The sequence below is a fragment of the Empidonax traillii genome, unplaced genomic scaffold (assembly GCF_003031625.1).
Source record: "Empidonax traillii isolate 1590-97213 ecotype Southwest subspecies unplaced genomic scaffold, ASM303162v1 scaffold55:size2822071, whole genome shotgun sequence".
Taxonomy (NCBI): Eukaryota; Metazoa; Chordata; class Aves; order Passeriformes; family Tyrannidae; genus Empidonax; species Empidonax traillii.
Genome location: NW_020955248.1, coordinates 1,530,619 through 1,552,759, shown reverse-complemented (window position 1 = coordinate 1,552,759; position 22,141 = coordinate 1,530,619). Strand labels below are relative to the sequence as shown.

The window sequence follows — 22,141 nt, the reverse complement described above, 5'->3', positions numbered from 1 at the left end:
TCCTTCCCTCCCTCCCCGCGAGTGTCCCGAGTGCCCGAGGGCAGTCAGGAGCGGGATGGCTTCTCGCGTTCCTTCTGCCCGCGGCTTCGCGGGCGCTGCGGTTGGTGGTTCCGCGGGGGTTCCAGGGAACCGCGGTGGGGGCACAGCCCGACGAGGCTCAGTTTGTCCGTCAAGGCATCCGTATTTCCGTGCCCCGCGGCCCTGTCTGTCATGTAGGGAAGGCTGCCGTGCTGCAGCCCAGGCACGTGTCTTTGGCTGGCTGCATTGACGTACTGGGAATGCGTGTGTGCCTGTTTGTGCATGACGTGGTGAGTGTGAGATCTGCGTGAGCCGGCTGCGTTGTGCGTGGCGTTTGCATATTTTATGCTTGGGAAGGCAAAGAACAGCAATTTTTCATGAGCAAATATTTGCATATTTTCCACTCGTTCGAGCAGATAAAGCATTTCAATTCTCTGTTGGATCCTCAAGAGAACCAGGAGCATCTTCTCTTCAAAGATGTTTCCATTTCTTATATCTCCCCATCTCTACAGGCTACCCTATTCCAACAACAGATTAACTGCTTCCTGCCCCCTCCACACACCCCCTTGTTCCATATCCGTGTACAACAGCTGAATCAGAATGTGGCCTGGACAGTTTTGCTGTTACCTGATTCGAGCTGCTGTGATTCTCTGCTGATGACAAATACAGCGGCTCCCTAACAACAGCTCCAAATGACATTATGTGTGGGCTGTGTTGGTAACAGCCTGGAATGCACCCTCACTTCTCCACAGTGAAGCCCCTCAGCCGTCACCTTTCACTGCCCTTCCAATTTCTCTCCTGAAGTTCCACCGCAGAGCAGAAGGGTCACACTAAGTGGGTCCAAAGCGGCCGCAGACCACCATTGTGTGGTTGGGTTTGCAGGTATGGTGGGTGGGTATGTGTGGGGAAGGTCATTTGGAAGGTCCAGATGTCATCTCCCAGTTTGAGCTCATGCATGTGTGCATTAAGGTGTGTGTGCTGCATTCTTGGTGTTCGTGCTTAGGCCAAGAGGTACGTGCATGTCTGGATATGTGTGCATCTGTGTGGGTGGCCACATATGGTCTCATACATACATCTATATGCACTTGAATCAGTGCACCCACAGACACGAATATGTGCGTATATTTATACACATTCACGCAGTTGCATGTACCCACACATACACGCATGCAATCATGTAAACGCTCATTTGTTTGCATGCATGCACAACGCATAGGAATGCCTCTCTGTATCTGCTCTTGTGCACTCTGACGTGAGCATATAAACTCTCTAAGCTGCTGACAGAATGGGTTCCCTGTGTCTCTAACCCCTCATTTATGATCACACATTTGCTGAGAAGAGGCATTGCACAATGCTCCTGAAATCATTGCGGCCCTTTCTGGTCTTGCAGCTCCGATCGCTACGTGACGAGAATAAAACCTTTTGTGCAGCACAGGGCTTGATGGAGCCCTTATCTCTGTGTCTCTGCACTCAGAATAGTAAAATCCATTTCCATATCTAACTGGAAAAAATCCCCCTGAACACGTCCAGAATTTTCACTTAGCCACTGCGCACAGTCCCCGTGGCCTCTGGGTTGCCTGGAGTCAATCGCACCATCGTTAAGGAAAGAGAAAGGGATCACAGAGGCAGTCAGATTAATGCTATTACTACAGGAAAAGCTGGGGATTCACCAACAGGGAGAAAGAGCTGAGGAGAGAGCAGGGGTCAGAAGGCAGCAGGGTACCGTCCATCATTCCAAATGCCTGTTCCTGTGAAAAACAGCATTTTAATCAGTGGTGATAGTTTGCAGAATTCTGTAGCATTTGTTTTCTCCTCATGAATTTTGGACAAAAAAAAATACTTTTTTTTTTTTCCCCTCCTCCAGTCTTACTTTGTGTTCATCTTTTTTCCACCAATTTGTCACTGCAAAATAGGATGCATCATAGGGAGGCGAAGAAAACACAAGACAGAAAAATATGATGCTTGTCTCTTTTCTTTTAAACTCCTATTTAAATCTCAAGTTTTTTTGCAGGTCTCCCTGGAACATATTTTGTTTTTCCCAGCAGGCTCCCCTGCAGAGCTGTCTTGGTGGGCGCTCAGATTCTGTGTATCAAAATGATGTCTCCTTGGCACAATTGCTTGGTGCTGGCATTGCAGTGCTTGGGCTCTAAGGGATGTCAGTATTTTAAGAAGCCAACCAGTCGATGGAGTTTCTTGAATGGTGATTTTCAGCAGATGGAGCTGCAAAGGCGTGTGAAATGAAGTCTCATCTCGATTTGGTGGTGAAGGAGACCGTCTCTGTTAAGTGTGTTGGCAGCTGGGGAACTCCCCCGTCTCCCCACGGCAGCTGAACAGCCACTCCATGTATAAGGAAACCCATCCTATATCTGCCCCCCACCCACCTGAGCTGCCTCCTACAAGGTCCTCACTCACCATCACATGCCTTCTTCAGTGCCTGGTCATCAAACACAAACAGTGCTACAAGCTCCCCCGATAATACCATTTTTCCTCTGTCCTACAGAGATTGCTGTGCCAGTGGAGTCCAGCATTCCCTTTGCTCTGGTCCTCATTGCAAGAGGAGCAACACAGACCCCTGTTTAAAGTGCTATGTTGTCCATCTATCTGACCACTTGGTAGTCAGACCTTTTACTCTTGCTACCATTTGTTGCCCCTTACAGAGGCAGAAGCTTTGTCAGTCCATCCTCAGTCTGCTAGGACTGCTTGATTGTGCTTCATCCAGTGGATGTTGCAGGAGCTCCCCGAGAAAATAAAAGAGGCTTTTTTTAGTCCAACAGATTTTATCCCACACCCATGAATAGTTTGGCTGCTTTTCTCACTGGAGCCCACAGTGTGGGAAGCTGATGCATGGATGGAAGGAGGAGGAGATATAAAGAGGTAGCAGAGACAAGAATCTGACTACCAAGCACTTTCTTTTCCCTGTGAGTTGAGCCCGCACTCCTGGGTGACTGCCCGTGCTCAGGGGAGCAAGTGCACTTTGAAAGAGGAGCTAAGCAGTTGCTGTATGGTATCATTGGTAGCTCAGCTACTGAGGCTTAGGCATGAACAGCTTGGTGTCCCAGGCTTAAAGAGCAAATAAGAGGATGTAGGATACCTCCTTTCTCATGGAGGTGATAGCAGTACCAACAGCTGAGTGCGCAGCTGAATGTCTTTGGTTGTGTTTGCAGTTCCTTCCCTCTCTTCCTGAGCTATCTAATCTGTCTAGGAGGTGTCTCTTCACCTCATGCCCTGTGACAGTCCTTTCCTGAACTCAGGTGCCCTGCACTGCAGTTCCTCTGATGCCTGCCAGGCCTTCACTTATCACACTGCCTTTGTGTGACTTTGACTCTTGCTTCCTCATAAAGTGATTCTGTTGCCACCATCCTCAGCTGCTGCAGCTTGTTCTGCTACCCAGCCCAGGGCTTTTGGCTTCTATCTCAGCACACCTGGTCCCATGCCACCCCTTCACTTCTCTTGCCTTCTCCCAAGTGACCTGTGAGACATCTTTCCATCACCCAGCCAGCTCTCATAACTGACCCTCCACAGACTACGTCCTCCAGCATCTCCTGACCTCAGGGAGACATGTCTTTTCTGATGGGTCCCTCCATCCCATTTCTCAAAATTATTTATAGAGAAAAGTGCCCAAATATAACCAAGGGCTCTGGTATGAGGACCATTTTGGTGGCTGTAGCTTAGCAATAGTATTCACGGAGAAGTTAAAGGTGTGGGAGGAATGAAGCCAAAGCAAAGGAGACCTTCATCCCACCCACTCTTGTACATTGTTGCTGTTCTAACCTACATGCTCACCTGGACCCACCCACAGCTTCCCTCCAACAACGAATGCACAGGAGCAAGCACTGGTCTAACCCTCTCAGCAGCACACATACTCTCACACTCTTACCCAAGCATTCACATGTGCGCACACATTTCCATAAATACTTGCATGCCTGCAAAACTGTACCTGCACTGAAACATTCCACAGTTGCATCAACACACTCCCTCATCTGTGTTTGTATACACTTATACACATGCATACCCCGTCATGTATCCCTGTACACATTTACATACATCACACAGGTTAGCATCAGTGCCCAACCCACTAGCATCTCCCACCAGCCTGACTCCTCTGTCTCCCATCCTCTGCAGCCATTCTCATAGATGTACAGTCCAGGAAATAAACTTTTGCATACAACAATTTCTGTGCACATGCAAACACATCAACATAATTTCTTCACCATTCTGAACCAAATACTCTACCATTTCCCACAAGACGAATCAATTCCTAGTATTGCACAGACTCTCTGCGACCATAGCTAATATACACTGGAGATCTCCCGACCTCCCTCTGCTTCCTGCCCGCATCCTCTACTGATAGATGCCTTGATCTCTTGTGTCAGCCAAACAGTACTCCATGTAGAGATCAACTCAACCCAAAGACATTGTGTATTCTCAGAGAGACAAATCTGTAGCACCCCCTCCCCTCAACACACAGAATGGTTCTTCCCTGTTGACCTTTTAAGTCCAAAGGCTTTTTGTTTATTTACAGTAAGGCTTAGGGAGAGGAAAAGGAAAGGGCATTTCAGCTTGCAAGAAACACTGCCTCTGATTCATGTTGCATTGTCTTTTTCTCTACCTTTGTTACATCTCCCACCGGGGTGCAGAGACACCAGGAAAACCCTGAAGAATGTGAGGTGCAGCAAAGAAATGTTCTATTTTTTTCTCCCAGGTAAGTCTCATCAGCCTGCCTGTAGTCCATGAGAGCCTTGAAAAGAAAGAGAAGCAATTAGTGGTCTTCAGCCACAGCCAGCGTGGGCAGGAAGTCTGTCCCCAAGACATTTTTAAGAGCTAGAGAGGGGCCAGCTATGCATGCAACTGGCTGGTATGTCTTTGCTGCAGACATTTTTCCTTCCTGCTTGTTTTTCAGGGTAAACCACTTCTCGTGTTTATAAGGAGGATAATCAAGGCACTGGGATGCCTACATGTAGTATATGCCATTTGGGAACTTCCTTGGAGTGCCATAATCAGATGGCAGTGATGCCCTCCACAGCTGGGTCATCTAAGGACAGATCATGCAATCTAGGCCTGATCCTGCTCTCTCTGTACTGTCAGTGCCCAGCACCTCTTCAGCTTCCCCTGGATACAGTCCATTCTTTACCCAGTACCACATAAACCTCAGATGTCTTTTCCAAAGCCAAGAAAAATGCCTCGCTTTTTCTACAAGTTCATGGAGCCCTCTTCATCCTTAAACAGACTCTTGGACTTTAATACGCCTTTGTATCGATGTCTCCCATTGCCTTTGAGGTGGAAAAGCAGACAAGGTGAAGGGGACATCATGTTCCAATGTCTCTTTCCCCTGCACCATCCCTTTCATCATAAATAACTGACATGCAACTTGTTGCTCTTTTCACATCCCACAGGCTCCTCAGGGAGTGGTTTTTGCTCATTGTTCTCTCCTTCTCCACTGCTTAGAGGGCGCTCCTGCCTGCCATTTCCATTCTGGGTGATCTTGCTGATCTCACCCTCTTCCCTTTCATCATCAGTCTTCTCCGGGGGGCCTGCTGGCACCTCCTGGCTCTGGACTCGGCGGGATGGTCTAAAGATGGCCCTCCGGAAGCCCTGCTTGAAGCGGTAGGAGAGGAAGCCATAGATGATAGGGTTGGCACAGCTATTGGCGTACGGCAGCACCACCACGAGGAAGTAGACGCCAAAGAGGGATGGCTCCTCTGGCAGTGGGCAGACAACATTGATTATGTTGAGGACATAGAAGGGGAGCCAGCAAAGGACGAAGACAGCCACAACAGTCACCACCATGCGGGTCACTCTGCGCTCTGAAAGCTTGTGCTTGGAGGACAGAGCCCTCACCCTCCTGCCAGAGGAACGAACCTTCACAACAATCAGAAGATAGCAGAGACAAATCACCAGCAGTGGTCCAAAGAAGCCCAGCGTAGCAGTGTAGATGATGAAGCCAGCCCTCCACACCGAGGCTGGCTCTGGCCACTGGATGTGGCACGTACTCATCCCTAAAGGGACATCCGAGAAGACAACCACGGGCAGCACGACTATGGAAGACAGCACCCACACCGTTGCACTCACAGCCTTGGCCACCCGTGCTGTCCGCCATTTGGAGGACTTCCCTGGGTGGACCACGGCCAAGTAGCGATCAACACTCATCACCGTCAGGCAGAAGATGCTGGTGAACTGGTTGATGGCATCCACGGCCATCACCAGGCGGCACATGAAAGAACCAAACGGCCAGTAGGAGAGGGCATTTTGTGCAGCCAGGAATGGCAGGCCCAGCATGAAGAGCTCATCAGCTAGGGCCAGGTTCAGGATGTAGACGTTGGTCACCGACTCACTCACAGAGTGCTGTAGGACCACATAAATGACCAGAGAATTCCCCACCAGCCCCACCACGCAGACAATGAGGTAGACCACGGGGATGAGGACACCGCTGACAACTACACCAGGGCTGACGGTGGTGGAGCTGTTGGGGGTGGTGAAGCCTTCCCAGCTGCTAGAGGCATTCTCCTCCTCCAACACTGCTGGTGTGGGGAGGCTGAAAGCAGAAGTGTTCATAGCAGAGGCAGGGAAGAGGGCAACGGGCAGTGTCCTTGCAGGATCAGTTAGCAATCTGGAAATGAGAGGGGGAGAAAAAAAAAACATTGATAGTGGGGACATGACAGCTGAACAAGCCACAGATAAAATCACTACATTAACTGTGTTTTAGATATGGACAGGTGTGGGAAGTCAAGGTGAGTTTGTGGATGCTGGCAGCCACTGGAAGATCTAGGACAATATCAAACCCATCTAGTCCTGCAAGGCACAGTGGGCACAGAGGGACACACAGTGATATGGCTCAGTGTGGACCAATGGATCTTCTCTCCTAGGGAAAGATCCTCTAGGGAAAGAACAACAGACTAGGATAAAGGCAGGGAAATTTCTCATTTTCTGCTAATGGCTCCAATACTGAGGACAGTCACCAGAGGCCTGATTCTCATTTATAAGTGCAGGTGCCTTAGAAACAAAAGAGGGAAAAGCATTCAGTGACAAAGCCATTCCAATTACGACTCCCCCATTCTCTGAGTATTCTCTTGCTTTCTGCAACTCTTTCTGGACTGGCCAGTTTATTGTTGGCCCTACCAGCAGAAGCAAAAGCACCTTCTCTCTCAATAGCAGCTGAGGTCAGCACCTGACCTGGAGAGTAGCTATTTTGTGTTATGCTAGTTTGAGAGCAAAGGAAGAGCCAGATTATTTGGGCTATACCAAGAGGGATCAGTCCAGGTCTCTCTTGTCTCTTTCTCTCATCTTCTCTCTCACTGTCTCCCTCTCTCTCTCTTTCTCTCCCTGCCTCTCCCTCTCTCTCTCTGCCTCTCTCTCTCCTTCTGCACCCTGCAAAACACTGCTAATGACAGAGCCCTGCTGGCCCACCTGTTTGCAACATCAAAGCAGTGTCCCAGCCCTCCTAATCTGAGGTGCCCAATTGCCCATCACGTCAGGGTTTGGCATGGAAACAGCACTCGGCTCACTTAGAGACAGCCTTGAGCAAACAAGTTCTCCATTCACTACAAGGTCGCTGCTGACACTGGGTGAGAAGCTGCAGGGAGAGAAGAGACAGTTAAGAGACAGACGTGCCTTTTGTGAGGGCTCTGGGTATGTGAAATACAGAGCCCAGCACGAACTACAGACCAGAGACACCCTGGCAAACCTTATGCAGGGGAGCTTTGTGATGCTTTTAGGATCACTCTAGCTCTGGTAACATTTTCTGGAGGTGTGGACTGACAGGGTCATCCTCCTGATGAATTAGCTTCTTGGAAGGGAACAAGGACCCTGAGGCTCACCTTTACGCATCTCAGCAAATCATCTAGGACTCTGAAGCTCTTTTTCTCTGGAAAATAAAACTGGGGATTCTAAAGGAAATACTCCCAATCTTAACTACTTTCAGGAGGCCAGAAACACTCCAGAGACTTTTCTCCTGAATGGGATTCTCTGTGGCATCACAACTTCCTTCACAAATGTCTTAATATTATAACTTTTATTCTGGCTTTTGTAGATGTCCTACCAAGTTCTGGAAACACTAGGGGGGACCTGAGCTTTAGATGGATTCATTGGATATCAGGCAAGCAAACCCAGCAAAGTCCACAGATGTATCAAATCTTATGCTGAAGGGACTTCATCTAGTAGGCCCCATAAAAACACAGTTGGGCAAGTATGTCTTAAGGCCATTTCTACAGGCTATTGCATGAATGTTTCCTGCTTTGAAGCATTTGAGCTTTGAAGGACTGAAATTGTTTAAATTTTCTTTATTTGCAAGTGCCTTGGGATGTGACACACTGTCCTGATAGAAGCCCAGCTTTTGGGGTCCTGCAGCACTCGATTGTCCCACACATTATGAGTGGCTGTAAAAAATGGGCAGAGTGCGAAGTGATTTGAAACTCTGAACTGAAGGATCTTTTGTCTGATATTTTTTCCAATGCTGTTCTAGTGACACAAATCACTTGTTGGAGGAAAAAGGAGGGCAGTGGCTGCTCTGGGTACAAAGATCCCTGAAACGAGTGGCAGAGGCCTGAACAGTATGTTCATAAGAAGATGATCCTCTACAAGGTGGAGACATAGTTAGGAATTCCTTTGGATGTTTCTCCTGCATGCAAATGAATTAAAAAGAAGAAGAAAAAAAAAGCCAGACATTTGGAGAGAGAGCCCTACAAATATCAAATGTAGATGGAGATACTGATGCTGAGGCTGAAGAGCATCTGGGGTCCAGACCTCAAAACTGGTTGTTCAGGCTGTGGTTTAGCAACACAGTAAACCCAGCTTCAGGGCCCCAGAAACCCTATAAAAAATGCTAGGGCATGCAGCAACCCCCATGGATTTTCTATAAACTCATTTTTCCTGCTCAGACAGATGCAGTGAAGAAACTTAAAGCAGATGTGGTCTGTCTCTGACATTCTAACTTAGTCAAGTACTACGCATCAGCTCAAACACCATGTCACACATTCTGGATAGCTTGACAGAACAATCACTGGATACCAATGCCTCATCTAGCTTGGATCTACTCTGCTGGCTGCTTTGGCAGCACACGGCGTAGGTAAGAACTGGGGAGGAACTGTGGCCTCAGACTGATAGTGTGTTGGCATCCCCTTGGAGTCTGTCCCTTATGTGGACAGCACCTGTTGCAAGAGGCTAGGCATCTGCTAACAGATGCTACCAGAATGTACCTGGCTCATGCAGCTGGAGAGCAGGAGGAAGGTAGAGAGGTAGGAAGAGCTGGGAAATTGATGCTACTGCTTTCTTTAGAAAAAAACCAAATTTTATATATATGTATTTCTGCATTGAATGAAAGGAGGAGGTGGATGCTAAAAGCTGAGCTTCAACTTGGTTACAATACATGAATAGAAACTGGGAGGGACCACAGAGACCAATAACTTGCAGCCCCTCATGTCCCCCTCCCCACCTGTCTCCTCGGTTTCCCACGGCCCTGCTTGATCTCAGGACTCCACTGTCTCACCTCAGGGCTGAGCTGTCTAGTAGGGACCAGGATGGACTGGCAGAGTTGGAGGGTAGGGAGCCGTGGAGGGGGAAGGTCGGCAGATTTCCTTCTCTGGAACTGCAGAGTTAACTTCTGCATGGACTCATACCCGCGGGTGACATCTGGGACGAGCGGGCAGAGCCGCCGGGTACTTACATGTCGTCGGGACGTACATTTTCCTCTGCTTCACCGGGAGAATCCGTGTCATGTTTTTCCCCTTCCCCTTTCTTAAAAGCGGTAGAGCGGAGCGGTCCCGGAGGGAACGCGCCCACCGTGCGCTACCGGAGACGCGAGTCCTTCTTCCCGCACTTGCCCATCGCCCACTCCGCGGCTGGCGTGGGAGCGGGGCCCACGGCCGTGCCCGCGGGCGACCGGCCGGGGCTGCGCGGTCCCTCAGCCCCACGCCGGAGGGTCTGTCCCACTCGCTGCCCCCGCCATCTGCGGAGCTCGGGCAGAGGGAGCGGAGCGGCGGCACCGGGGGACGGGTGCCGGCAGCCAATGGGCGCCACGCACGGAAACACTGGCAGGAGAAGGAGGAGAAGAAGGGGATGGACGACAGGGCAGGAGAACCAGGAGCGGGAGGAGACACCGGGAGGGAGAATAGAATGGGGGGAGAGAGGCGCAAGGAGAGGGGCAAAGGGATAGGGGAGCGTGGAAGACGGAGAGGATGAAGGAATGAGGAGTAAGAGAGGGAGGTAAAAGAAGCTGAAGACAGTGTAGGAGAGAGGGAGAGGAAGAAGAGGGATAGAGAGAGCAGCTATGTGGTGGGAGAGTGGCATGCAGGAGGGGGCGATTTGTGTCGGCTTCCCTAGGCAGGCACCCAGGAGACGACCTCCCTGTTTCAAGGGTCTTGCAGACAGGACTCTGTTGCTCAGAGCTGCAGGGACACGGCAAAACCTGGCTGGCAAGATGCTGAGAAATCGAGGTAGATTTTGAGCACACAAATCCTTCTCCCTTCTATTCTGTGCTATGAGTACCTCCAGATGGATGGAGATGGGGGCAGAGGGCCAAATAGGGGGCTGTCTGTTTCAACTCCTTCCCTTATCTGGCTCCATGAACAATTTCTTTTCTTTTGCACTTTATTTGTGAAAATGCTCCAGTTCAACAGCCCCAAACTCTCCTACTAGATTTCATCTCTGCTGGAACATGTAGACCAAGAAGAAATCGGTCTAGGAAAGAAAGTAATCTCCTTTGTGTGAGCAGTTCTCCCAGGAAGGATATGAGGATTTTCACATTCCATTCCCTGCACAAAGGCTTTTCCTATCATCCTCAGCCCCTTCCCAACATCAGCGACTCCTTGTGCTGTGCAGTCACCTACTCCTTGACATTTGGCACTGCTGTTGTGAACATTTGAGCCCCTAGGGCCAATTCCCGCCTTAACCGAAGAAGGCAGTATCTCTTTGAGCAGAACATAGCCAGGGTTTAATCTGGCATTCCAAGGCTTCTTGAGCAACTTTATGTTCAGCCAGTGTTGATCATAGGTGAGGTGATGAAGGCAGTACAGGACTTAAAAGCTGTCAGGCTGCCTTAGGCCAGAACTTGGCCGCAATGCTTGTGCTTGTGTGGAGACACACAAGAGATATGAGGCCTCATTGTGGAAAGAATGGCATGGGTAGCACCCAGAGGTTTTCTTTGCCCATGGCAGAGCAGGTATCTGTAGCACCATGCAGGAGCCCCCAAGCTACTGCCTTAGAAGAAACAGAGCCAAGCAACAGCAGAGCTCTACCCAGGCCTGCTAACCCTTGCAGGACTAGCTAGCATAAGCACAGAAATAGGATCACAAATTCCAGGTCTCCAGATTGCTTCCCCAATGCCCCAAGTCCTGCCCCATTCTCAGCTTTAACAGGGTTGTGCAAACTGCTTAAATTGTGTTGGGATGAGAGCTCAGCCTGTGCACCTCCACAGGTAGGAAGGTAAATAAATTTTGTTTCACGCACATGGCCAGTATTGCTGTACATGGGACGAGGCAGATTGAGAAGGTAAAAGCCAAGGCTTGAAAACTAGAGAGGAAGTAATAAACCACTGGGAATACATTGGTTTGAGTAATGCTTAGAATGTTTAAAGAGGTTAGATACCATTCTCAAGGGCTTTGTTTTCCTTGCCCTTCCACAAGTATATGCCTGTACCAGAGACTTAATTTTTGTGCATCTGGACTTACATTGACAAAATTTACACCACCTTTGCATAGGGCCCGGGCAATTCATCCAACAGCCCATGTGCAATGCAGATATTTGTGTAATTTACTGCCACAGGATGCCCTCCAGAGTTGCTCTGTACTTTATCAGTAGGTAACGTGTCACATCACTGAATTAACTTCCTTATTTAGATCTAACCATGAATTGAAATTGCAGAAATTTCCCTGGCAGCAGGGTACCTCGGGGGCTTCACCGTGGTGGTTGTAGCTGGCACTTGCACCTCCTCATTGCAGGAAACAGCCTTTGAAGCTCAGAAGTGTTGCTGCATCCAGGAGTGGTAAACTGGCTCAACTCCATAGTTTCTCTGTGCCCTCCTAGGACTGCAGGATTTTGCAGTGCCAATCATTGCACCCTGAGCCCTCCTACCTCCTGCAAGCGGTGGCAGTAGCAGCTACCCTGTAACACTTACTCTCAAGTCCCTGCAATGCATCAGGAAGGCAGGTGCTCACAGCTGCCAGATCCATAGTACCACTGGGACCACTCTCTTCAGCTTAATTTTAGTGTCTTGGAGGCAATTTGTCTGGACTGGTGACTCATTCCTCCCTCTTTAATTTTTTTCCCTGCCCTCCCCCTTCCTATTTTCTCTCTGGCTGTGCCTAGCAGTGTGAGTGAATGCCTGTACTGATATGACTCCTTGGTATGTGAGCTTAGGAAGATTAATGCAGCAGTGTTTTGGTGAAAGGATGTCCACAGCAACCAGGAGGGGCAGTCCCCACGGAGAGTAGTCTGGGTCTGGGTGTCCTGTCCCAAAGCCCGCATCCCATTCTCTGTGTGTCTCAAAAGGGAGACAACTGTTCCTTTGAACACATGGAGACTGAGAAGAGGAAAGGCAAAAGCGAAGGTGCAATCACCCCACTGCACACAATATTTGCACTTTACTGAGGAATGCAGGGGGCTCAGCTGAGAACTTTGCAACTTGGTGCATCAGTCGTGCCATGTCTCTTCATCCTATAGCGGCTGGGGCTCACCAAGCTCATCGTGGTGCCCATGCCTGGGTCGTTGTTGCTGAAGGAGGGGGCACAGCTGGTAGGTGCCTCCACCCAGCTGTCCCACTGGTCACTGCTTCAGGGCTGTGTCCCCCCAAGGTGCAACACATCGGAGACATGACAAGAATATGGTCTGTTTATTGAATCTTATTCACTACGCTGTAACCTCAGGGGCCTGGGAGGAAGGGCAGGAGCAGCTGGGGTGAGGCGAGTGTGGGGAAGTTGTGCAAACCAACACACCAGTGCTAAAGATCCACAACAGTCTTTCAAGCCGGCAGAAGTAAAAAAGCACAATGACCGCCACAAAGTGCTGAGCTCCGGGAAGCTGGAGCCGTCACTCTCCTGCGTGCTGGGCAGCACCTGGCATCAGGATGGGGCTGGGATCTATAGCCAAAAACATGACAGGCCTCCTAATACCAGCTCAACTATTTTCCTGCTCTCCTTCCCTCTGCCCTGGTGATGGTGGGAGTGTGAAGGGGCAGGGTCCCAACTAGGAAGCTCCCACTCTTCTCTCCCATCAAGCTTTGGCCAGCTCTGCCTCTCATCCTGAAGCCTCTCTCCTCTCTCTGCTGACCTGAGCTGAAGTGGAAGGGCAGTTAGGGACAATATGAGGAGTAAAGGAGTTCTGGAGGAAAAGCTGCTGCCTGCCAATGAACAGCAACACAAAAACCCCCTTGAGGTGAGCAGGGCTTGGTAAGAGGAAGGGCCATTGGACAGCTGCCATGAATAGGGAACAGATTTTTTTTTTTTTCCATTCCTCTAGGCAAAGGCTACGGCTTCGTAGCTCTCAGAGCAGGTCATCCCCAGGGCAGCCTGGATGTAGTTCCCCTCTGCAGCAGAAGGACAGACAGTTCTTGTCTGTGAGGACAACTGTGGAAAATCCTAGGCAGCCCTGCACCAGGAGATGGGAGCAAACCTGCCCATAGTCAAACAGAAAGGAGGGGGAATTTGTTCTGGGTTCCATCATCCCATGTCCCGTCCTTTCCCCAAGCAGGACTGCTGTCTCCCTCTCTCTTTGAGGGTGACCCATTCTACCAGGCTCAGCAGGTCACAGGAACCCAGTATCCCTGACCATCTGGGCCCAGGAACAGGAAAGTGTCGCTGGTGTCACTCCCTGGAATCCCTGTCAGACTTACTTGCTTAGAGGAGGCTGCATACACGTTTCTTTGTGCGGGTGGGCTGTGGACAGAGGACTGCTCGGATGGCCTCATCAAACACTGTCTTGAGGCCGCGCTGCGTCAAAGCTGAGCACTCGAGGTATTTCACAGAGTCTGTTGGGAGGAAGCTGGGTGTTGTAATGGGGAGGAAAGGAGCTGGGGTAGGCAGTGGGGTACCCAGGTTTCTGTTGCTTGTGCTAGAAAGCAAGGCACCTGCCTCTTGCCCGAATTCCTTAAATACATCTCAGGTGATCAAGGATATTATGCATTGTCAGGACATACTTCACTCACTCACAGTTTTGACTTCAGGGGAAAGCTTGCTAGCTGTACAAGGCCAAGGTTTGCCTATTCTCCACCTTTGTAGCCAGAGCAGAGCCACTGTGTGTGGCTGGCTATGTTATCCTGGCCAGACGTCCCCTCCGCTGAACTCCGGATTGAAAACTTCTCCCTTAAACTGTGTTTTTCACCCTCTGTACTACGTGTGCCATGTCCGAGAAGAGAGGAGCAAGAACTTATACATGTCCTGAAGTATGGAGGGAAGCTGATGCCCCTGAGTTGAATGGTAGCTCATACCTGGGGCTGCACTTCTAAGCCCCAGCAGACAGAAGCAGGAAGGGGAAGTTGCAGTTGCAGTTCTTCCTGAGAGATGTTAAAAACCTCACTCTTCTACCTCTTTCCGGATGTAGAGGAGAGGCCTCTGCCCACAATGCAGCTGTGGCTTTCACAGAAGAAAAATTTTGTCCCACATAGAAGTAGCAGAGTAAAAGGGGAGGGGAATGTGAAAGTATGTGTTTGTGTGTGTACGTGGAGGATGGTGACCAGAGAGAGGACTGCCAGTTTGAGATCTGCCTCAACAAGCAGATCTCCTTCCTGATTCTCCTGAAGTACATTTTGTCCCATGACCCCTGATATGTCTCCCAGTGTCCCTCAGAGATTTCACTGTGAGATACATCTACAAAAGCCTTATTAGGTTGAGGGGAAGCCCTTATTTTCTGTCTCTCTCCTTTCAGTAGGTCCAAGATCTTTCCCAAAACACATACCAATTTCCTTGGCCAGAGCAAGGCCCTGAGGATATGTAATGGGGGATAGCTTCTTCTCCTTCAGCTTCTCAATGGTGTCCTTGTCATCACGAAGATCCAGCTTTGTGCCCACAAGGATGATGGGAGTGCTAGGGCAGTGGTGCCGCACCTCGGGGAACCACTAGCAGTAGAGCAAAACAGCAAAGATGTGAGAAGAGGTCATACATACGGGCACGCAAAAGGGAAACAAAGAGGCACTCCTGAATAAAGGTCAGCAAGACAGGCTGTCCTTCCTCACATCCATTGCTGGGTACTAGAACCTGGTCCAGGCCAGTCCCTGTTGCTGACTCCTCAGGCAAAACCTAACATGGAACTCAAATTTTGTTAAGCAAAGGCACAAGCTGCTCTCTACCCTTCACCCTCCCATCCAGGAGGAACCTGAAAGTGGTAGGAAGGAAATATTGCTGTTCTCATCTTCATTACTCTCTCCCTTACTCCCTCACTTCCCATCTAAAGGCTGTAGGTACCTGCTTCTCATACCCTATGGACTGATCCTGCACCTCTGTGCTTTAACTGTCTTTGCTGAAAGATGCCATCAGAATATAAGTCTGTGGTCTGACAGCAAAATAGCCCAGCAAGATGAATACTAGTCCATTAGTAGGGTTGGCCACCCTCTTTGAGATGAACCAGAAAAGGCATTTGAAGGAGGGTGGTATTTTAGTTCCTTCTGAACCTAGAAGTCCTGTTGGTAGTCTCCTCCCACAGTCACTGTCTTTGCAAGACCACCATCACTCTCACCCCCCTCACCCCTGATGTACCAGGTTACTCCGTCTCACCTTAGCACGGACGTTTTCATAAGATGCCGGGCTGACAAGGGAGAAACAGATCAGGAAGACATCCTGTAGGCATACAACCATGGTGCAGTTAGGATGAGAGCATGGGATGGCATGACGAGGCAGGGAGGGAAGAGAAGATCTGTGTGGGCAGCACACTCCCTCTGCAGCAGAGGGTCATGCCAGGGGAAGCTGTTTCTCACAGTGTAACACAGTCCTAGTCCTGACTGCTGCTTCTTGCTTCTGAAGGAGAGAAGGACGTTTGCTCCCATGACTCATGGTAACCATAGCCACCACTATCAGAAGAGCCAGATTGTCAACTATGAGGATGGGGTTTTTGTGGTTGGCACACTCATCCTCATGGGAAATGTCCTGACAGTGTCCTGCTCATTTCTCACAGAACACCAGAGACCTTTCAGGCCAAAATAATTTTTTGCCTACAGTTGAGACAGAGCTAGGCTCAACCCAAAAAGTGCACACACAGGACTCAGATGAGGTGGAGTTTCAGTTCTTCAGGCAAGAGATTCTCCTGGGCATGGCAGAGTTTAGACTTCCATTATAATCAAACCAAATCAAACCAAAACAAACCAGTCCATCAAGGTGATAATTATTTCATCCAGCTTCACCTAGCTGGAACAGTGATGTCAGACCCAGCCCATCTGTTTTCATATTTCTAGAACCATAATAGACAACAGCCTAGGAGAACCATTCCCCCACCTTCCCTTGAGATGCATCCTAGAGTGGGTACAAGCACATTGCTGAGAAATATGCCTACTTGTACTGACTGCAGAAGCAGCTTAGGCAAACAGCTTTTACCTGGTGTCTGATTTTTAAGTGACTGAACTGAGCCCAAACAAATAGTGGCCTCAATTGCCAATCTTTTTGATTGCAGGGGCAACCTTCAGACCAGCGCCTGATGCAGCAGGGTCTTTCTGAGCTTGCTAAAGGACTGCTCAAAACAATATTCTCTAGGGAAGGTAATCCTTAAACCCTGAAATTACTTAGTCAGTGTGATGAAAAAATGGTGAACACACTATCTGAGGCATCCCTTTGTTCCGCTCCAGGCATTAGCAGATCAAACAGGTGTCCACACATCAGATATCTTTTAAAAGGCAGAAGCCAGAATAGTGGGTTAGCAAAATATGAGAAGCTCCTGCCTCAGCTCCTAAATTCTCCAAGCCACTTCAGCTTTACAAAAGGAGATTTTTTTTTACCAGGGCTGTGTAAGGCATCTGCCCCACACTGAAGTTGGTGTCAGCTGGCTTCAAAACTGTCTTTGAATGTTTCGCTTTTCTTGCTCAGTTATACCAGTAATGGAAGATTAGACTAAGGCTCCAAAATATCCTTAGCTGTCTTTTAACTTTTGGGTTTCAAGGCACTTGTATATCAATAGAGATATTCTTAGAAAAATGCAGAGACACTAACAGTCCTGTCACTGTTTCATGGGGTGTGTTGATTTTTGCAGTAAGGGATGGAGGTGTATCTGAGGGAGGAGGGGAGGAAGGGCATGGAGTGTGACCCACCGTCTGCGGGTAAGAGAGTGGCCTCAGCCTGTCATAGTCTTCTTGTCCAGCAGTATCCCACAGTCCCAGGTTTACAGGCTTGCTGTCAACCATCACGTTGGCAGAATAGTTATCAAACCTGAAATTCAGAGACATAGGTCATGGATCAAACAGGAGAAGAGGGAGTCCTTCCAGTAGTGTAGGTGGGGTTCACTAGCTACATGCAGGAGCAAAGGGTAGAGATTCCTCTTCTCAGGTCATCTGAGTGATGCAGTGAGCCTCCCCCTTATGGATTTCCCACTCTGCATCAACCTCCTCCCTACTGCTCAGCTGTCCTGGACAGGTGCTTGGCCGCAGCCCAACCTTTGATACCTTACATGCAGATCCACAAACCCTTTGATTTGCCCTTTCTTTCCCCAATATCCTTCCCACAACTATGACTACTCTTTCACCAAGCCCTTGTCTCTTTAGGGTTTTTTCTCTTTTTTTATGTTCTAAAACCTAGTTTTAAAACTAGTTTAAAAGTGAAGAAGAACTCCTGTCTCTGTAGCTCCCCCAGAGCCCTGCACTCCTGAACAGCCCTGCTGGAATTGAGGACAGTGTGTCCCCTTACTCTTTGACAACTCAGCTTGAAATATTTGAGAACAGCTGTCAGGATTGCACACTTGGGAGTAGAGACTTAATGGGAAAAAAAGGATATTGAAACAATAGAGATGTTCTTAGAAGTTTTTATTTCCTGGTCCTTTTGGTGTTTTTTTTTACACACTAAGGCAAGGGAAACCAGTGATAGGAAGGCACCAACACAAAGGCCTTGTGAATGTGTTCATGGCGTACGCTGACATCGTAAGAGACATGATTTAGTAGTGGACTTGGCAGTGCTAGGCTAATGGCTGGACTTAATGATCTTAGAGGTCTTTTCCAACCAAATCTATGACTGCTCCAATGACAGAAAGTGCCTTGGACAAGGAAGGAAGTGGGGACCCATGTCCATCCAACTGCCTTCTCTTGGATCCAGCCCAATTCTTGTAGCCTAGTGCCTGTTTTCCTAGAAGGATCCCATCTACTACTTGTAAACTTAGAAAGCAGATAGACCTTGAGTTGGCTTGAGCCTCCCAAATATCCCATTTATACCAGCATTTTATAAGGCCACTCATGCTTCTGGCAAAAAACTAGAAGATCCAAAGTGTAAAGCTCTCTTGCTGGCTTGGCAGACCTTCCTCTACTTGGCATGGAGATTGTGACCAATGGAGCACGCAACAAAGGGTTACTGCACCTCTTTGCATGCTGCTTTCCATGCCTCCCACCCACTCCAGGACCTGTTTATGCATTACTCACACAGTGGGAATGTATTCTCCTGGGAAGGCATTGGTGGTATAGCTGATAAGGAGACAGGTTTTTCCCACAGCTCTGGAAGAGAAAGAAAAAATAGTAGGAAATCATGGCAGGGCAGGTAGTCTTGCTAGGGTGAGATGGAGATGGGGCAATCCTTCCACACTTCCAAACTAGCCCTGTCAGGTGACCCCTGGAAGTAGAAACACATTCACAGGACCAGACAGCACATAACCATAGGTTAGAAAACCAGCATAAAGAAAGACAGGATGTCACCCAGAAATGTTTGTTGTCTATGAGCATGAAGGCTTGTTTTTATGGTCTAGTACAGAGATCACTCAGCTAAAACGCATCCACTCTGAGATGGAGGTAAGAGCCTCACATTTTCCAGAGCTTGCACAGTGCTGTATACTCACAACCAGGGCTGGTGCACTGATTCAGTGCCATGACAAAGCTGCCAAGCCAGCCTCAGCACTCAGATGCAGGCACTCCTGCCTGCTTTTGCAGGTGTTGTGGCCAGGAACCGGTAGCAACTCTTCCTGACTTAGCCATGACATGTCTCAGTCTTTTCTACCTACAGTAAGCTGCAGCATCACCCACACAGACAGCTGTAAGCAGCCAGCAAGGTGCCTGTACCCCATGGCTGACAGAGGCTGTTGGTGATGTTTCTGAGCTAAAAGCTGGTGCTTCCTCTCTCCTTAGCCACCCACACATCCATGCTGCAGCAGGGTCGAGCGCGAATAAGCCAGTGTAGCAGCACAGTCCAGACCGGGTGAGAGTACTGGTGGTATAAGGAGAAATAAGGCTGTAAAGTAGAGGAGGATTTTTTGTGAGCAAGGTGAAGAGTGTGGTGAGGGAAAGAATAAGTAAAGAGAAATTGGTAGAAAATAAAGCAGCCAGGACAAGTGCGGGAAAAAAAATCCTTCTCCTGCTGGGATGCTATTTCTCAGTTTTGTGAGGCTTGGAAAAACCCAGATAGGTTTCAGATAAAGAACGCATGAGGTGGAGGTGATGAGAGCAACCTGCCTCTGCTAGCACAGCTATAGGATGTGGGAGATGTCTTTCCTGAGACAGATGGTTTTCCTGGGACATTCCTATTTCCTGGGAATGCTGAAACCATCTCAGCTGTACCTGCAAAGTCCCTGTCACAGACCTGCAGCCCTGCCTTTTTGTGTGCCCTTGACAGGCATGGCTAGCATCTTCACCATGGCCACAAGGCACCTGCCTCAGTCACTGGACTGTGGGGCAGCTGAGGAAAAGCTGAGCTCTTTGGCTTTGCTCTGATATTTGTTTCTTCCTTCTGCCACTCCTCTTTCTTGGATCTTTCTCTCTCAGTCCCTGCATTTTCCCCAGCTCCATTGCTTCCCTGTTATCACTGAGATATTGAGGGAGGGCCATGGAGGCTTCTTGAAACTCTACAGGTGATATTTCAGGAGTTCTATGGGCCTGTGAGTGCATCAGTCATGGAAGAGAAGCAGGTTCTGAATTGGTGTGGTTGAACAGAGAGGAGTACAAAGGGTCAGTGAAGGGGTGAATGGTAAAACACAGAGGTGAGGTTAGTGGCACCTGGAGGTTCCTGTGACTGAACTCAGGGAGTGTTAAGAGGACAGTGATGTGTGATAGGGGGGTCTATGGGGGCAGAACAGCTATGGGGCAACATGCAGGCTTAGCTGAGTAATGTGGTTGGCAGGGTTGAGCCAAGGGCGTGACATGGCTGGTATGGCTGTGAGGGAGGTGAGAGGTGGTGAACCAAGAGCTCAGAGCAGTGGGGGAATAACTGCACTGCTGTGTTGCAAGATGGTGAGAGGTGTACAGAGAAGCAAAAGGATGGGACAGAAGGCATTTAGGAGGAATTGAGGTCAGAGGGGTTGAGAGCAGGATGTGTTGTGGGGTTAGCCATGATATGAGGGGAATATTGCCTTGAGGAACGGCTACAAAGTTGGTGCAATGTGTGAGGGGCAAATTAGGGAGGTGGGTAACAGGGCAACAGAGAAATGCCCAATGGAGTTGTTCATCCAGCTCTAGCTTGAAGCCTTCAGGGGACTTTTCTTAGAGATAAAGTTTTTTATTTGGAGACCTGTCTTTCCTTGTCCCTTCTCCCCGTCCCCTTTCTCAAGCCCCTGAGAACATGTCTGACACGTACTCTTATGTTTGCAGACAACTTCTTCCCCAGGCGAGCTTTGAAGGAGGAAGTGACTGTGGGGAGCAGGACTGCTGCAAGTGCCTCTTCATTTGCTACCTTACAGCTGCCCCAGATAACAGCCTGGCCAGCTTCCAGATGGGAAATGAATTAAGCTACTTCATTCTGAATATGGACTTTCCTCTCTCCCTCCATTACATCTACTCATCCCACAGGGCAAGAAGAGACCCTGTCCACTCTATCCCTCCTGCTCTCCAAGTGGTGATGACTGTTTCACTTACTGATGGCTTGGATCGGGCCATTTCCAGGGATCATGGGCAGCAAAGCCACCATGATGTGAAGGCAAGGTTTTGTTACCTCCCACCCCCAAAGTGGCCTGACTCCTGCCTACAGGGTTGAATTTGACAGGAACACCATCACCTCCTGTGCATGGGACAGGATAGCCTTCAAAATGCCATATTCTCCCTAGAGGAAGGTCCCTTGCCCTGGGGAAGGAGGAGCAAGCAACTAGTAGCAAGCCTGCAGGAGGTCAGAAGCAAAGTTGGGGAGGTTTCATGAAGCAGCCACCTCTTTTTCATGTCCTTTGTCACTGCCTATCCCTCCCCACAGCCACAGCAAACACGCAGGGTACTTACCCGTCTCCCACCACGACACACTTGATGGCTTGCATGGCTCTGGATCTGTAGTGGAGGACAGTGCCCGGGGAAAAGGAAAGTCAGACCAGGGCAAAGAGCAAGGAGAGATGGGCAAATATGGGTATCAGCCCTTGTGCTTCAGTCAGTAGCAGGTTGCAAGGAGGGAGGAAGTGGAAGAGGGAACTTTACTCAATGATCACCCTGTGGTCCCTCCTCCCCTCCCACCGCAATGTAGCTCTGCGGCAGAGGCCGTTAGCTGGAGGTGGAGCAGGCGTGGCTTCATGGCTCGGATAATGACTACTGTAATATTTTTTGTTCTCCCTATGTGTCTCACACACAGTCCCTTCCCATCTCATCGCAGTGAATGGCTGAGGGCACCAAACCGCTTTTCCAGGGGAGCTGAACAAGGGTTAGAAGTGGGGTGAGAAAGCAGAGGGGTGGATTTTTCTCTTCCCTCCTTTATTATCCAAACTTTGGAGGAGATGTTAGCAGGGAAGGGCATCTGAAGTGGGAGTAGTGGGGTGATGAGGGTTAATGAAGGTTTTTCAGGTCTTCCCAGTGCCCCTAAGCATCAAGGGTGAAACATCACAAGGAACAACTCCTCTGTGAAGGCTGAACAGTGAATTTATGCAGCCCTTAGGAAGCAACTGCCACCATATGGCTTCTGCTCTATCCTTTTGCTCCTGTGGGGATAAGGTATTCCCCCACTTTCTCACCTGCCCCGACTTCTAGTACAAAGATGTGTGAACCTGTGTGTTCACCGTGAAGGTGAGCAAATGCATCAAGGGATGCAATGAACTATTTTCTCTCCTCTGACAGTACTAT

At 49.3% G+C, this 22,141-nt stretch overlaps 2 protein-coding genes across 6 annotated transcripts; both read right to left on the bottom strand.

Annotated features, from left to right (window-relative positions):
- Positions 1 to 3,816: 3,816 nt before the first annotated feature.
- SSTR3 (somatostatin receptor 3) lies at positions 3,817 to 18,077 on the bottom strand. Of its 4 annotated transcripts, none has more exons than XM_027879485.1 (3): positions 18,065 to 18,077; positions 7,423 to 7,827; positions 3,817 to 6,625 (listed from the first exon to the last, which is right to left on the bottom strand). In XM_027879485.1, exon 3 carries the CDS (start codon positions 6,568 to 6,570, stop codon positions 5,365 to 5,367), a length of 1,206 nt encoding a protein of 401 aa, XP_027735286.1. In that variant the 5' UTR covers positions 6,571 to 6,625; positions 7,423 to 7,827; positions 18,065 to 18,077; the 3' UTR covers positions 3,817 to 5,364. The 4 variants fall into 4 exon arrangements, with proteins under 4 accessions (XP_027735286.1, XP_027735288.1, XP_027735289.1 ...); XM_027879487.1 differs by lacking the exon at positions 18,065 to 18,077 and adding an exon at positions 9,500 to 10,060 and having other exon boundaries at positions 7,423 to 7,588; XM_027879488.1 differs by lacking the exons at positions 7,423 to 7,827; positions 18,065 to 18,077 and adding an exon at positions 9,677 to 10,060.
- On the bottom strand, positions 12,824 to 21,530 carry RAC2 (Rac family small GTPase 2). Of its 2 annotated transcripts, none has more exons than XR_003570715.1 (7): positions 21,317 to 21,530; positions 18,548 to 18,619; positions 17,234 to 17,351; positions 15,714 to 15,776; positions 14,895 to 15,058; positions 13,838 to 13,972; positions 12,824 to 13,085 (listed from the first exon to the last, which is right to left on the bottom strand). XR_003570715.1 is itself a non-coding variant. In XM_027879489.1 (7 exons), exons 1-6 carry the CDS (start codon positions 21,349 to 21,351, stop codon positions 13,842 to 13,844), a joined length of 579 nt encoding a protein of 192 aa, XP_027735290.1. In that variant the 5' UTR covers positions 21,352 to 21,526; the 3' UTR covers positions 12,824 to 13,085; positions 13,838 to 13,841. The 2 variants fall into 2 exon arrangements, 1 of the variants encoding a protein (XP_027735290.1); XM_027879489.1 differs by having other exon boundaries at positions 14,899 to 15,058; positions 21,317 to 21,526.
- Positions 21,531 to 22,141: the final 611 nt, after the last annotated feature.

Coding starts and splice junctions, on each gene's coding strand:
- RAC2 (XM_027879489.1), bottom strand. CDS start 21,351: ATGCAAGCCATCAAGTGTGTCGTGGTGGGAGACGG. Junction 17,352..18,547: donor GGAGAATACATTCCCACTGT/GTGAGTAATGCA, acceptor TCTGAATTTCAG/GTTTGATAACTATTCTGCCA. Junction 15,777..17,233: donor CACTCTCTTACCCGCAGACG/GTGGGTCACACT, acceptor GTATGCCTACAG/GATGTCTTCCTGATCTGTTT.
- SSTR3 (XM_027879485.1), bottom strand. CDS start 6,570: ATGAACACTTCTGCTTTCAGCCTCCCCACACCAGCAGTGTTGGAGGAG.